Below are 14,684 nucleotides of genomic sequence, written 5' to 3' on the forward strand. Positions count from 1 at the left end.
CGTCCGTTTCTCCAAGTCCATTTTGTATTCATGATATTATTTGATCTTGATGAACTTTCATGAAGATTAAACATTCTGAGCAGCTGTTGTAAGCATGAATAAGATGCCTATCAAACCATAGCCATACGAAGCGGGGAGCAGGGTAGACACTTGCCCAAATGGAAATTTTTGAAAACTTACATTTTGTTTACTGAAAATGTTCACAAAAATCAAGCAAATGTGTACAAGAGATCCTTCAATTTCACTTTAAAAAAATCAAAAGCACCCAAATTACAAGCTCGGTAGTTTCCCTCCCTATCTTTCCATTTTTTCTCGAAATTTTGCACGAACCCTACTCACCACCCCCCTGAAAAAAAATGCTTATCGAACCAATGCGAGTGCGAAGCGAGAACTGAAATTTTCAAAGGGACCTTGATTCTTTTCAATGACTCAGAAAGAAGGTATACAATAATGATGATACAAAAATTCCAGTTAGTCCTATTCCCTTTTTGTCATGTACTTTTCTTCTTCCTTTCTTCTTCCTCTCCCTCTCTCTTTCCCCCCCCCCCCCGTTTCCTTTTTTTGGCGCCACCAATAAGGAGCCGTGGACTCTTCGGCCCCTGGATTCACGTCTGGGTTTAGTCAAAAACAAGTTTACTTTGAGTTTGAAGCCTGACATTCTACATGTGTGCTACCTGAAAATCCTCATTATGGTAGGTAAAATCACTTACTGTTTAAAATTATAATTTAGACACGTATTTTTGAAAATCACAAAGGCAAAATGTCACATTTTGAGGCGCCATGTTGATGACGTCATTTATAGAGATATTCCGGTGTGAAAATATTTATATCTAAATAAGAAGAGTAAAATTCACGGATTGAAATGGGGAAAAAATTATTAAAATCTGATAACAATTAGTTTAGTTTATGAATTTTAAAGTTTCGGAATAAATTTGGAAAATATTTGTATTCACATTGTCATGAATATTCAGTAGGTTAACTGATGAAGTCACATCCTCACTATCCCTTTTGTTATGTTATTAAATGAAACCATAATTGTTTAATTTTTCCACACATGAGTGAATGATATGTCTTCCTTCTTATGAAATCAGTTGCAGCAATGAAAATGTAATTCACTAAATCGTTTATCAAGTCATTTATTTTTAGTTCTTGGAGTGAAAAATTGAATTAACCTCATTTCATACAATACAAAAGAATAATTAGGGATATATTATCATGACATCACCAGTTTGCTCATTGAATATTCATAAAGACATGCCTAGAACTGTTTTACCGGAATAATGCAAATCCTTCAAATGCCATAACTTTTTTTATTGCTTGTCCGATGTTGATCAAATTTTCAGCAATAGGTTCGTCTGATTTTTGTTAATCTGTTCAAATCCTTTTATTTTCAGCCTGGAGCATCCCTTCAAGAATGTTCCCGATGAAATATTCTAGGTAAATTTCATATGGAATATCATCAGGACACATTCTTTCAAACAAGTACAAATTTGTCTGTTATACACTGTAAAAACTCCGGCGTTGATTTAACATCAGCCTGGAATCTATATAGGTCCTATGTCCACACCGGAGAAGTCTTGAAACAACACCAGTTTGGAATCAAACCGATCAAGGTGCTGGTAACTCCTTGAACCGATGCTGTTTTAATACTGACTAGTGTTGTATAAACACCTTTCTGGTTTTAGACCAAAACGAAACTGGTATTGGTTAACACTTTTCTGGTGTGGACAAATATAGATTCCAGGCTGGTGTTAAATCAACACCGGAGTTTGTGCAGTGTGTAGTTGCCAGTCGAGCAACTTTTAAGTCAGTGTGTTTTAGTCATCTCCCTCCAGTCCACTACTTCTGGCATTTAGGAAATATGTTCCAGTCCTCCTTCCTCGCGTCAACAGCTATGTGAGTAAATAGTAGATTGAGCGTAACGTTGGCGGTGTATCGTGTATTGTTAATGCCATCCCACTCCATTCGTTCAGCAAATCGACTAAACAAACAAAACCTACAACAGGAAATTGGGGAGGAGAAAAAACAAGATAAATAATTACAAACATTTGCCTTATTGGATAATATTATAAATCGGGTGAATTACTTCTGGCATAGAACAATCTTTCTGATAATATGAGGTGTTCAACTACATTAACTTCATTTCAAGCCAAGTTAAAAAAACGTGTACTGTAGTTAAAAAACGTGTTATATACACTGTAAAAACAAGTTATACACTGTAAAAACACTGTAAAAACAAGTTAAACACTGTAAAAACAAGTTAAAAAAAAAAACACTGTAAAAACAAGTTAAAAAAACACTGTAAAAACAAGTTAAAAAACGTGTTATGTACACTTTAAAAATGCGGTGTTAAAACTGACACCGATTGGTATTAATAGAGGACCACACCCTGAGGTGTTAAAATTACACCCTAGAGATTGAACATAACACCAAAGAGTGTAAATGTAACAACCAAAGGTGTTGTAATAACACCTACAGGTGTAAAAATAACACCACCAATTCATTTTAACACCGGTGTAAAATAACTGGTGTGGTCCTCTATGTACACCGGTTAACACCACAGTTTTTGTTGTGTAAGTGAATATTCATAGTGTTTTTTCTGCCTAATTCTACACTTACCCCGATAGTCCCCGTCCCCCCTGTATGTATGCTGGTGATTGCTGATGCTGTGTGTATATTTTCATTTGATTTTCATATGTATTTTACCTTGTTTTACTGGGAGCTACAACTCACAAGTTCTTATGAACTTTTCAGTAATTTCAGTAGTTCCCGCTTTTCTCTGAAATAATTTTGATTCTTGTACATATTGTATATTGTTTTTTTTTCATATTGTTGAGAAAAAATTGAATTTGATCTAGATTCGACTCGGCTGATAAATATGCTGTTTCGGAGGAGTTTTTCAACAATTTCTTTTTTTTTTCCTTCTCCTATGCCGCGGAGCCAGACGAAGTCTCAGCGGAGCACACCTCTGACAGAAATATTTCTATTTATCGGTCTAGTAAACGACATGATTTTAATACCAAAATTTTATTTTGACCTTTTCACCATGAAAATATGATTATTACTCTTGAATTTAGAACATGCTTTTCCTTTGAATATGATGAAGTCACTTGTGCACCACCAACATCATAATGACAGCTTTCAAAAAAAATTGCGCGCGTTTACATCAATATTATGCATGGTAGACCTATATATACTATACTTAATTTCCTTGTCAATATTTTTTGAGAAAAGTTAAAATAAGTTTGACAATTCACACACTAAGACAATTTTGCACTCTCATTGAAACACTGGTAGCATCTTTTTAGTGTAATCTTGCACCCTAAGTGGAAAAAGGGTAAACTTCACATTTTTAAAATTAATATTTGAACCATGAAATGCTCGTTTGCACCATAAAAGGTGCAATTCCTTTTCACCTATTAAGGTTGGTAGTACCTGGCGTCATGAAAAGATCAAATTTGCACCTTCATATCATGATTCATTTATGCACCCTATAAGGTGCTTAATGTAGCTAATTGCACCCATAAAGGTGCACAAATAAAAAAAAATGCACTCATTAGCACCACCTGTGGTGCTGCTCGTGTATCGACAATTACAGTTTAAATTTGAACCCTTTTTTATAGTGTGTATACAGGCATGACCAAAAAAAGAATCTTTTTTTGGTTTTAGATCTAGTAAGGATTAAATGAAGAGGTTAATAAGGACAAGTAAATAAATCTGTGTATGAAATATTCAAATAAATTATTTAATAAATGAATTCATGAAAGGTATCTTTTCACTTTGTGAGCAGCTAATACAAAAAAATCCAACTAAGATGAAGCATGTGTATAAATGCTTTTATTTTTCTTCAAAAACCCTGAAACAGACCAAAATATAGGATGAAAAACTTAAATTTAGAGACACTATAAGACCAATCTTTTAAATCAGAACAAAGTGAAATTATGACTTTTAGCTTACTGAATATCAAATGAATACAAATTATGATATCAGTGTATACTGTAATTTCTTACATAGGCATGATTTTATATTTTTTTTACCTTTCAGGGCAGATTTGGCTTGCTGACTTCTTCTTATGTTTCAACGTCTTGTAGTAGCCTTCGCCCGAGGCTCGATGAATTTTATATTCAACTTTAGCGAGTCTTGATCGAAGGTCATCATCCTCGGCACCCCACCCCCAGTAAACATTGGAATATCCATTTGACTTCTTCATCTGTTCTGCTGTTAACCCAACAACTCCGCCAAATATGCTTCCGTAGAGTAATCTAAGGGCAAGAAAATGAAAATGAGCAAAATAATTGTCCGCAAGACTAAACCAACGAACGTAGAGGGCGTAAACACTATGCATATAGGTTACACGGGCCTAATTACAACTGACAGGCAAAGATATTCATTCGAGCCAACCCACTCTCAATTTTGAAATTTGATATTGCTGATTGACGAAAATGAATGAATATGATTGACAATATAACACCGATTCTAGAGAGGGAACTTACTTAACTTCCTTTTTTTTCAAAGTGGAAAGATATATGACCAGTTTGGAACTTTTTTTACTGGCGGAAGAATTAGGGCCATTTTACTCTCTCAAGTGATGAATTTGATCCTGTCACGTTTATTCTTCACACGTGCCGGCTTATTTTTGAAATGAGCCGGTTTGGGTACCCTTCTCTGGTCAGATATGGAATGTCAGACATATATCCTATCCACTATCCATTCAACCCTCGAATTTCCTCCTTCTTATGAATTTCTTAAAAGCGCCACTTTGACACACGAGTCTATGGGAAATTATTTAGGCCTGTGATACCTTTAGTGCTAAATATTGCTAAATTTTAATATTCAATAACTTTGTTATTTGTTATCTGATTTCGATGAAATTTTCGGCATTTTGCTCAGTGAATTCTACTCTATGTATTGAGATATAAATACTTTTAAGCCGGGACCATCTCTTTAAGGTATCTATATTCCAATGTAGTTTGAATATGAATGTTTTACTCACTTGAATCCAAGCTCTTCAGCGTACGCACACAAGTGTCTTGGCATCTCGTCGCAGCCATACCAGTTTGTCGCCCTCATCGGTATCTGGTCGATATCGTGAAATATCACACAGTCCCACGATCCAAAGTTGGTTGCTTCCATGTATCCGATATTCTTTAATAGACCACGGTTAAACACATTATCATTGGCCTAAATGAAGATTAAAGATGGGGAAAATAAGGAGATAGAAAAAGGAAGTGGGTGATATATGATATCATTAATTGCTGAATGTTTTCTAAATTTCTATAATTTTTTTAAAGACTACATCTGGTTGATTCCATGTATCCAATTAATATTCTTTAATGCACTATGGTTTGACACATTATCGTTATCCTATAAGAAGGAAACAAAGAGAAAAATATGGAAGGAGAAAAGGAAAAGAGAAATTGGTAACATGATTATGATATCATTTTTAAAATTATTGCCGAATTTTGCCTCGATTTCTGTACAGAAAAAAAAAAGATTTTCCTTTTAAAAGGCCAAATTTTGATTCTATGTATCAAATGTCATTTACTAGACCATGGTTAAAAACATTATCGTTGGCCTAAATGAAGAAAAAATAAATAGAGATGGAAACTAGGGAAAGGAAAGTGAACGATTATGATGTTATTACACCTAAAAAATATACAACGCCGTTTATTATATGAACCTTACAGTAATTGTTTAAACAATTTAAACAAGATTTTAAATCTTCAATATCTAATATTAAATAACTTAAACATGATTGTTGAAACGGGTAATCATATACTTTATATGGTTTATATAGTAAACAGCGTTGTATAAAATCTTAAACAGCGTTTTTACTGTGTAACTGCTGAATATTATGTCAAATTCGAATAAAAAAGAATAAAATAAAACTAGGCCAGATTTCTGTTTCCGATATTATTTAGTATAACATGGTTGTAAGCATTATTATAATCCTAAAGGAAAACAGAAGAAGAAAAAAAACAGTGATAGAAGATACAATGAGCTAAAATTCAAGACAACTCTCACGAAAAGAAAAAGATTATAATGCGTTTATATACCTCGAAACCTCACAAATCCCTATTTTAAGGAAAAATATGTCATAAACGCACAATCGTTATATTTGTCTTGAGAAGTATCTTCCAAAAAAAGTGATATAATATTTATGTGGTAAGTCTTCACACGTGGATAATCAGTAGGCATTTATTACAGTGATGCAAATTTGGACTTGCGCCGAAGTTAGGTGAGACTGCAATGAATGAATCCAGATGCCAATGATGCCAAAATCCTACATGAGTTAGCAAACATATTTGCTAATCCATTTTCAATGAAACTAACTTCAGAATCGATACTTATTAAACAATTATAACGTAAATTACTGACAATGTGTATTGGTATAGATTTTAATAAAACCCGCATATGATTATGGCATCTTGACATCTGGATTCATTTAGCATATGTTCAGGGCAGTCATGCTGTAATTTGGCGCAACTCAAAATTCACATCGCTGCAAATCTCCTGGTCATTAAAGCGTTAGCTCGTACCACATATGGTATCTAATTATTTGGGAGAGCATATTCTTTCAGGTCATAAATAATAATCACGTGTTCATGGCAAATCTTTCCCTTAAATTGGGGATTTTTGAGGTGTCAACTTTTTTTTTTACTCAAACATTAGATATGCAGAAATATCCGAAAAATCACATCAGCTCATTACGCCGCTGAAGTCAAGACCGCAAAATGCCGATCAGTATTTCAAGGAACCCCGTTCATATTACTGCAATTACGCAATGTTGCATCAATATTGTGGAAATATCTAGACAGGATTCTGTATATAGGCCATATCCGTAAAATAAGTGGAGAAAGGGGGTTTATGCATTTCTGACCCCGTATAATTATCATATTTACACAATCGGAAGAAGTGCATGTACGCAATCTTAAGCAATAGCTTTCCGCCATTTGCATTTTGCTGAAGCAGTGGCGCATCCAAAATAATTAATTCATGGAACAAATTCCCAAATTCCCTGAAAAAAATGATTCAGTTAACAAATTCAAAACAGCCCTTAAAACCTACTTATTTAAATTGTGCCTATAACCTCAACAAAGTGAACCCAACAACACATCTCGTCTTCTCCTTTATTTTCGGAAGCCCATAGAGACATATTTTTAATGTGTCATCCGGGGGGGGGGCACTCAGTATATAATGCATAGTGGGTATGTGCCGCTGAGGGGACCCCCATTTTTACACTGAATTTCTGTTCCATATGGCACAGCATTTTTGTCTTAACGAGAAAAAAGAAGAAATCCGCTCCACAGCTTCGCATATTTTTCATTACGCTGTTCCGGTCGCATTGATCTGCTACAATGAGCTGCAGTTTTGGTGAAAAGCGGCCGCAGAGCGCTGTCCGATCATCGCCTCTGCGCGAGCCCAACCCGGCGGAGGCCGCCCTAGCTGCATCATGCACGCATGCCCGTTCCATAGGGATGCATACGCACTAATACGATCCGTTCCAAGGACTCCCGTTTTCACAAACATTTGTTGTCCGAAGCCCGTTCCGAGGACCCTCCTTTTTACAACACGTACAATACGCCCGCTCCAAGGCCCCCTTTTTTGTCTCGCTCGCGGCACACCCCTACTACTTTTTTGGTCGAGTGCCCCCCCCGGGTGTGTCACATCCTGTTCAAAATCTGATTATTATCATCATCATCATCATTATTATTATCATTATTTCCAGTCAGAACCCCATCCCCGAATAAAACAAATAAAAATATGATAATAACTCAATTTAATATAATAATTCAAATAGGATGTTACTTAAGATAATGACATATTTTTGGGTTCTTTTTTTAAAAAGATAGCAAGAAATTAAAAAAAGGGCCACTAAAGATGGGGGCACGTCCCCCTCGCCCCTCCGCCCGCTACGGGTCCCCGCCAGAGATGGATTACAGTTCGAAGAGGATGGCTGACTCACCTGTTCCGACACGAAGATGCCAAACTCAAGGTTTTGAAGAGTTAATACTTGGTAAAGATTACGTAATAAAATTCCGAGATGTTCCAATCTGTCCCGATATGGAATGACGATTGCGACCTGTAGATGGAGAGTGTGAGAGAGAGAGAGAGAGGGGGGGGGGGGTTGAGAAATAGACATAAGACTTTACTTAATTGGCATTTCCATTCACACATCTTTACAAAATGTTATATTGAATCAAATACAAATAAAAAGATAAAATTTATTACAATAACACACAATCTGTGATTTTCTTCTATCGAATAAGACGGATAACGGTGTCTCTTTTCGATACTCTTTCCTTTCCTCATCTGTTTATCCCAATCTCCCTTTTTCACTACTTGAAAATCATAGCATAGCCCTGCAGTACGTATTACCTATCTACAAATGATGTTTACAGTAAGTTTGGAAGGTGTTTTAAAGGGATGGTCCGGGCTGAAAATATTCATATCTAAACGAATAGAGTGAGATCCACAGAGCAAAATGCTGAACATTTCATCAAAATCGGATAACATATAATTTTTTTATAACGAATTAAGTTCTTTTAAACTGATTGCACTTGTAACATATATATTAATTGGTCAGTTCATTTAGCGATTGATCACTAATCTTTGTGTTACGGAGCACAGGTTTGAGTTTTCTACGAAGGGTCAAAGTTCAGTCTGCGCTTATATAGACTAGACGTGAAGTACCCGATTAGTAATCTATTAATAACTGAAAAAAATGAGGTGGGAAGGGAATGGGGTTCTCGGTATCTATTTTTTGGGGGGTCCACATTATACAAGCTTTGCTTTTCTGTGGACCCCTCCATTCTTCTTATGATATATAATTGCATTGATTTAATTATATTTAATGATATTGATTATATTGATTTAAACTTGACATGTATGTTAATTTATATTTAAATCACTTTCAAATATGTATTTCATTTTTTTTCCAATATTGAATTTCGTTCATGCTATTATTTATGTAAATTGAATCAATCTATCTTGTAATTATTTGTATTATTTTGATGAATGAAAATAAATTGAATTGAATTGAAAATAATATAAGGTAGGTAGGTAAGAAACGGGGGTATTTGCCTTAGACTAGACGCAAAGCACCCGATTAGTAATCTATTAATAACTGGAAAAAAAATGGGCAGGGGGGGGTTCTCGGCTGAAAATAACATTAAACACAGGAGATATTTCTTGAAAGAAAAGAGGCAAGGGGAAGTGGGAGATGCATGGGGGCTGGTTGACTGTACATGAACGGAAAGCCATGTCACGTGACATGGAATCATCGCGGCAAGAGAAAGGGAAACATTAGGAAGAGGACGATAATCATTGAGGTCAGCAAGAGTTTAAAGCCGGTCTTCCTTGCGCTTTCGTGTGATGTGATGCCGGTTATAGCCTGCCGATACCAGACAAGCAAGGGGAATACCTGAAAAATATAGTTTCATCTTTGCGGCCAGTGATTCAGCCAATATTTGGCCCCCACCCCCGATATTTTCTTGGTCTGATGCTGCATGGCATTATCGGACTAGGGATCCGTCATTTTTCATAAAACTTGATTTCGTATAAGATTGCAATAGCAGTTTAACAATATCAAAAATAATTTGTTTGGCTGATACAGTAAAATGAAATTGAAATCATCATTTGTCAGTGTTGTAATAACAAATCGTTAAGAAAAGAGACTCAAGGCCTATGTAAAAAAAGATCCGAGTTCGCAATATGTTGATTTTAAAGAATCTCCATGTTTAAACGCAACTGAATAAATAGATAGATAAATGAATGATAAATCAACATTAAATAAACAAATAAATAAACAAATAGATAAATAAATGAATGAATAAATAAATAAATGAATAAATAAATTGATTAACTGATTAATTAATAAATGAATGAATGAACGAATGAATACATAAATAAATAAATAGATTAATAAATAAAAATAAATAGATAAATAAATGAATAAATAAATAAATAAATTTGTTAATAATCAATCAATCAATAGATAATCAGTTGCAATTTCCTTTTTACGCTCTTTTGGTTGGATATTTTTTTCTGAGTTCAGTCAATTTAAACTCTCTTTGACACAGGCTCCTGGCCGAGTGAGAATTTACTACGCAAGAGACAAAATTGTGGAAGTTTCTGCGCGCTTGACCTTTTGTAGTACTTTTAAGTGTTTCCGGTAGCCTCAAGGGCGCTTTGATGCTCCATCCATTTTTTGTTATATCGATGGTCTGACCATGCGGAGTGCAAATCAAATTTTGCTAGCAGTAGGGATCAGAGATTTTGATTTAGAATCCGAGTTCTTGTTCAAGAGTGAAATTCCGAAAACCTTTATTTGCCCCCAACTGCATCAAACAGGGCATCTATCTATCTATCTACATATCTATCCATCTATCTGTTTATATTCTGTCTATAGATATATACATGGATAGATAAATATATAAAAAAGATAATCACACAGGTAGATAGTAATCTATTTTTCTTTCTTTCTTTCTCTCTTTCTTTCTTTTTTTTTTCTTTCTCTCTTTCTTTCTTTTTTTTTCTTTCTATTTATCTTTCTATGCCCGACCAGTTGAAAAAAGGGTGCCCCGCCAAAAGTTGTTTCCGGACTGTATAACAAATCCACACTTTTCAACTTTTAAAAAGATCCTCCGGATCCAGGATTTTCCAAAAAAAGGGGGGGGGCACTTTTGTAAGGAAAAATTGGACAAGCAAAAAAAAAGTGTTTCACTACGAAACTGGAAGTCATCATTTTCCAGGAAAAACTGACAGGCAAGAAGAAAAAGTCACATTTCCGCATGCATGGCAAATTCCCATAATTTGTGTGTGCCTCTTTAAAAAAAACGGGGGAGTGGGGGAATGAACCGAATACAACCCGACCTGGATCCGTCACTGCCCTCGTACATTTAGCTGACACGACATACGTGCTATCATGGATTTTCTGTAGTGCTATAAACGTTTTCTGGTTAAGCCTTTTTATGTTTACGGTGGTAGGGATGTGATGTACAACACCACAGTTTTATTTCACTAGCTACTAATTAGCTTTGGCACGTTGTAATCCAAGTCCTGCGATGATTCACGGGGATACCTTTCTAGTCGTTTTAAAGCAGCATTCCACTTGACAATAGGCGGTTTCAAACCGCCTCGATCACAAGAATCCCCGTTAAATTACGAGAACTTTTTAAGGCTAAAAAATACCCGTTAATTATTCCTGCATTCACACCGCCTCGAAACACATCCTTCGGGATAAGTTCCCGAAGTTACGAGCATGCGCAGTGTGGTCTGATAAGCAGGCAAGGCGGGAGATTCAAAATCTCTAGCCCAGCAGCCACCCACGCCGCCGCGCCCAACGACACGCTGGGATAAAAGTTCCCGTAATTTGCTTTCACATCGCCAAAATACCTGCGACCTTGGAAAAATCCCCACGAAAGTTCTCGTAATTTCGCCAAGTACCTACTATTTAGCGGGTATTTTCTTTCGGGGAGATTACGCGTAGTTTGCTTTCACATTACCAAAATACCTGGTATTTTCTGATCGGGGTAAATTTCCCGATCAGAGAATACCTGGAACTGGCGAACTTCGAGGCGGTCTGAAACCACCTATTAAGTGCAGTTGTTCACACGTGAAAAGTAATTCGCTTCTCAGTACTATAGCTGAACACATTTTAATATCTATACAGACCATGTGAACACAATGTTAAAATTTTCATACAAGCTATGTACGAACTTTACAATAGGTGTTTAACATCCATGCTTAATTAAAAAAACTTGTTGTTTAACATTTGTAACACTTATTTTAGACTGTTAAACAATAACTGTTATTTAATTTCACACAAGCTTAGTACATAAAAAAGAAGCTATACAGGCTTCTATATGGACCTTACAGTGGTTGTTTAAATGGTTTAAACGAGTGATTATAATCTTAACAACATTTAACATTAAGCATGGTTGTTAAAGGTGTTAGGCAATTACTGTAAGGCTCATAAGAAACAGCGTTGCGTAAAATTTTGAACATTCATACTATGCATTGAAGCTTTGAAAGGCTGCAATATTATACATGATTATTTCTATACATGATCGAAATCATATAGAAACAAGAAAAATCACTTCTTTTGTTCGTGAAAGACATGCATTTGAGGACCATTACTCGTATTTTCTTTTGCTTTTTTAATCTCTCATCTTCTTCAAAGTAACATTATTATTTTTTTTATTAATTTGTAAGACATTTTTATTTCAGTTTGAAATGGCGCGGCAAGGCATGATATTTCTTTAAAATCCATTTATCAATCATCTGGCCTTATTGTTAGAAAGCTATCCAATTACTATTGAGTAAATATGATTTATTCAGTGTTTTACGACTCCGGGGGCCGTTTCATAAAGCCGACTCTAGGGAGGACTGGTGATAATTTCTTGTTGTAAATTTGTTCATTAGTTATTATTTAGCGCATAAGAAAGGTTCAACAGTCGCTCTTAAATCGCTCTGAACTTAGGAACAGCTTTTATGAAACACCCACTGGTTTATCTTTTGCATGTGAATTGGGGTGATCGTGACACATGATCGTGATACTAAAAGCGAATCCCCCCGCGCCTCTTCAATACTTTAACTGATTTAGCATGAATCATTTATGGAAAAGATACCCAATGGGCTATCGTTTAGCTTCTAGAAAGATAATATTACATGGAATAATGGAAGTATGATGTGAATTTATCAACGAGATCTAGTACGCGATTTCAGTGCTATGTGTCGCTGAGAAAAAGACCATCTGAACTAAATCGTTTCAATGTATGATATGTACAGGCGTATTGCGGCAAAAGCACCTGCTTTCTGGGTTTTACGCATCCTTCCATTTACATATAATTCAAATACTATATTTTACATTAATTGTTTTTGGTACTATATTCATGTTACTATTGATTTGTACATTTTACATGAAAAATGGATGAAATGTCAATCGGAAGAAAAATCAATGTTGAACTGAATTGAATTCGAGCGATTTTTTCCCCAAAGTACAGAAACCTTATAGCAGCCAAGACATTGTATATGATCCGAAGTGAAAGAATAACCATACTTCTGAATGGTTACACTTCGTAATTCCGAAACACGTAAATTGCCTATACCTCGATGTTCGTTAATCCGAAAACGTAAAAGGGTCGTTAATCCGAACATTTGTGGCGTTATTCCGAAGGTTTGTTGTTCCGAAGGTTCGTTAGTCCGAAAACGAAATAAGGTTCGTTGTTCCGAAGGTTCGTTAGTCCGAAAACGAAATGAGGTTCGTTAATCATTACGTTTTCGGACTAACGAACCTTCGGAATTACGAACCTCATTTCGTTTTCGGATTAACGAACCTTCGGAATTACGAACCTCATTTTGTTTTCGGACGAACGAACCTTCGGAAATACGAACCTTCGGAATAACGAACCTTCGGAAATACGAACCTTCGGAATATCCGAACCTTCGGAATTACGAATGTATACGCTTCTGAATGAGCAAGATGATTATGATGATGATAATGGTAATGGTAGTAGATAAGGGAATCGATATATTATACAGATTAAGTTTTTGTTTTGCCCCTAGGGCATTCCCTTCTTACGCATTGGTTCGACCACTGCAACACTATCAAGGGAAACTTTGGTAAAACCAACCTCGTCCACGTCTAGAAAAGAAAGATGCAAGGATCTGCACAAAATCAACATATCTTTCCCCCACTGATCCTCTTTTTCATCGTCTAAAAATATATAGGATATACAGTATGAAATGAATATCCTGTGTATCTATTGTCATACTTGATTTTAATTACAAAATGCTTCTCCCGTTTTTACCGATTTCTTTTCATGTAGTAACAGCGTGCATTGTCAATATGTATATATATGGAAATAGTTGCAGAAATCGATAAAATGAAATGAAATAAAAGAACGATTCTGATGGTAACAACGATAATGATAATGATGATGATGAACGTGATGACAATTATGGTGGTGATGATGATGATAATGGTGATGAAGACGATGATGATGATGATGGTGATGATGAAAACAATGATGATGATGATGATGATGGTGGTGGTGGTGATGATGATCATGGTGATGGGGATTATGGTGATGATGAAAACGATGACGATGATGATGATTATGATAACGAACAGCAATAATGTAATGCTGATAATCATATCAGTAACACTTACAATTATTTTTAAATATAATGAAAATGGGAACGATAATGTTAAAGACAACGATAAATGCTTAGTAGGTAACACTATGACTGTTAATGACATATTCGATGATCATAGTCTCTATCTCTGTTAATATATATCAGACTTTTATAAGTGAATAATTCTCTTTTTAAGGAGTGAATAGGTTTCACTAAATGAAGAGCTACTTTCACTTCTTGTTGAGTGAATTTCACCATTTAATGCCTACTAGCAAGTGAAAATTGCAAAACGTTCGTTCGTGCGATTTTGTTCACTCTTAATTCACACCAAACCCTTCTAATTGATGTTAAATTGAAAAATTGAATGGGTCTTGAAACCACTGACATGTGAACTTCCGTAATTATTTTGAAAATCTGAAATGAAATGAATTCGTCATCAATTAATCAAAATCGATTGAAAATTTACTCCTTATTTTCATACATTTTATACAAAATGAATTGTTTTCCTCATACATGTCATACTTCAGAATAAATATACAAAC

At 35.3% G+C, this 14,684-nt stretch overlaps 1 protein-coding gene across 2 annotated transcripts in view; it reads right to left on the bottom strand.

Moving 5' to 3' along the window:
• Nucleotides 1–1,700: 1,700 nt before the first annotated feature.
• Nucleotides 1,701–14,684, bottom strand: part of LOC121417355 (beta-1,4-galactosyltransferase 5-like) — a 44,690-nt gene continuing 31,706 nt past the window's right edge. For both annotated transcript variants that reach the window (XM_041611035.1, XM_041611034.1), the window contains 4 exons: nt 7,967–8,083; nt 4,994–5,181; nt 4,038–4,262; nt 1,701–1,996 (listed from right to left, as the gene is read on the bottom strand). In XM_041611035.1, the coding sequence (XP_041466969.1) occupies nt 1,840–1,996; nt 4,038–4,262; nt 4,994–5,181; nt 7,967–8,083 (687 nt within the window). In that variant the 3' untranslated portion in view covers nt 1,701–1,839. The remainder of the gene's footprint in view (nt 1,997–4,037; nt 4,263–4,993; nt 5,182–7,966; nt 8,084–14,684) is intronic.

The sequence above is a fragment of the Lytechinus variegatus genome, chromosome 6 (genome assembly GCF_018143015.1).
Source record: "Lytechinus variegatus isolate NC3 chromosome 6, Lvar_3.0, whole genome shotgun sequence".
Classification (NCBI taxonomy): Eukaryota; Metazoa; Echinodermata; class Echinoidea; order Temnopleuroida; family Toxopneustidae; genus Lytechinus; species Lytechinus variegatus.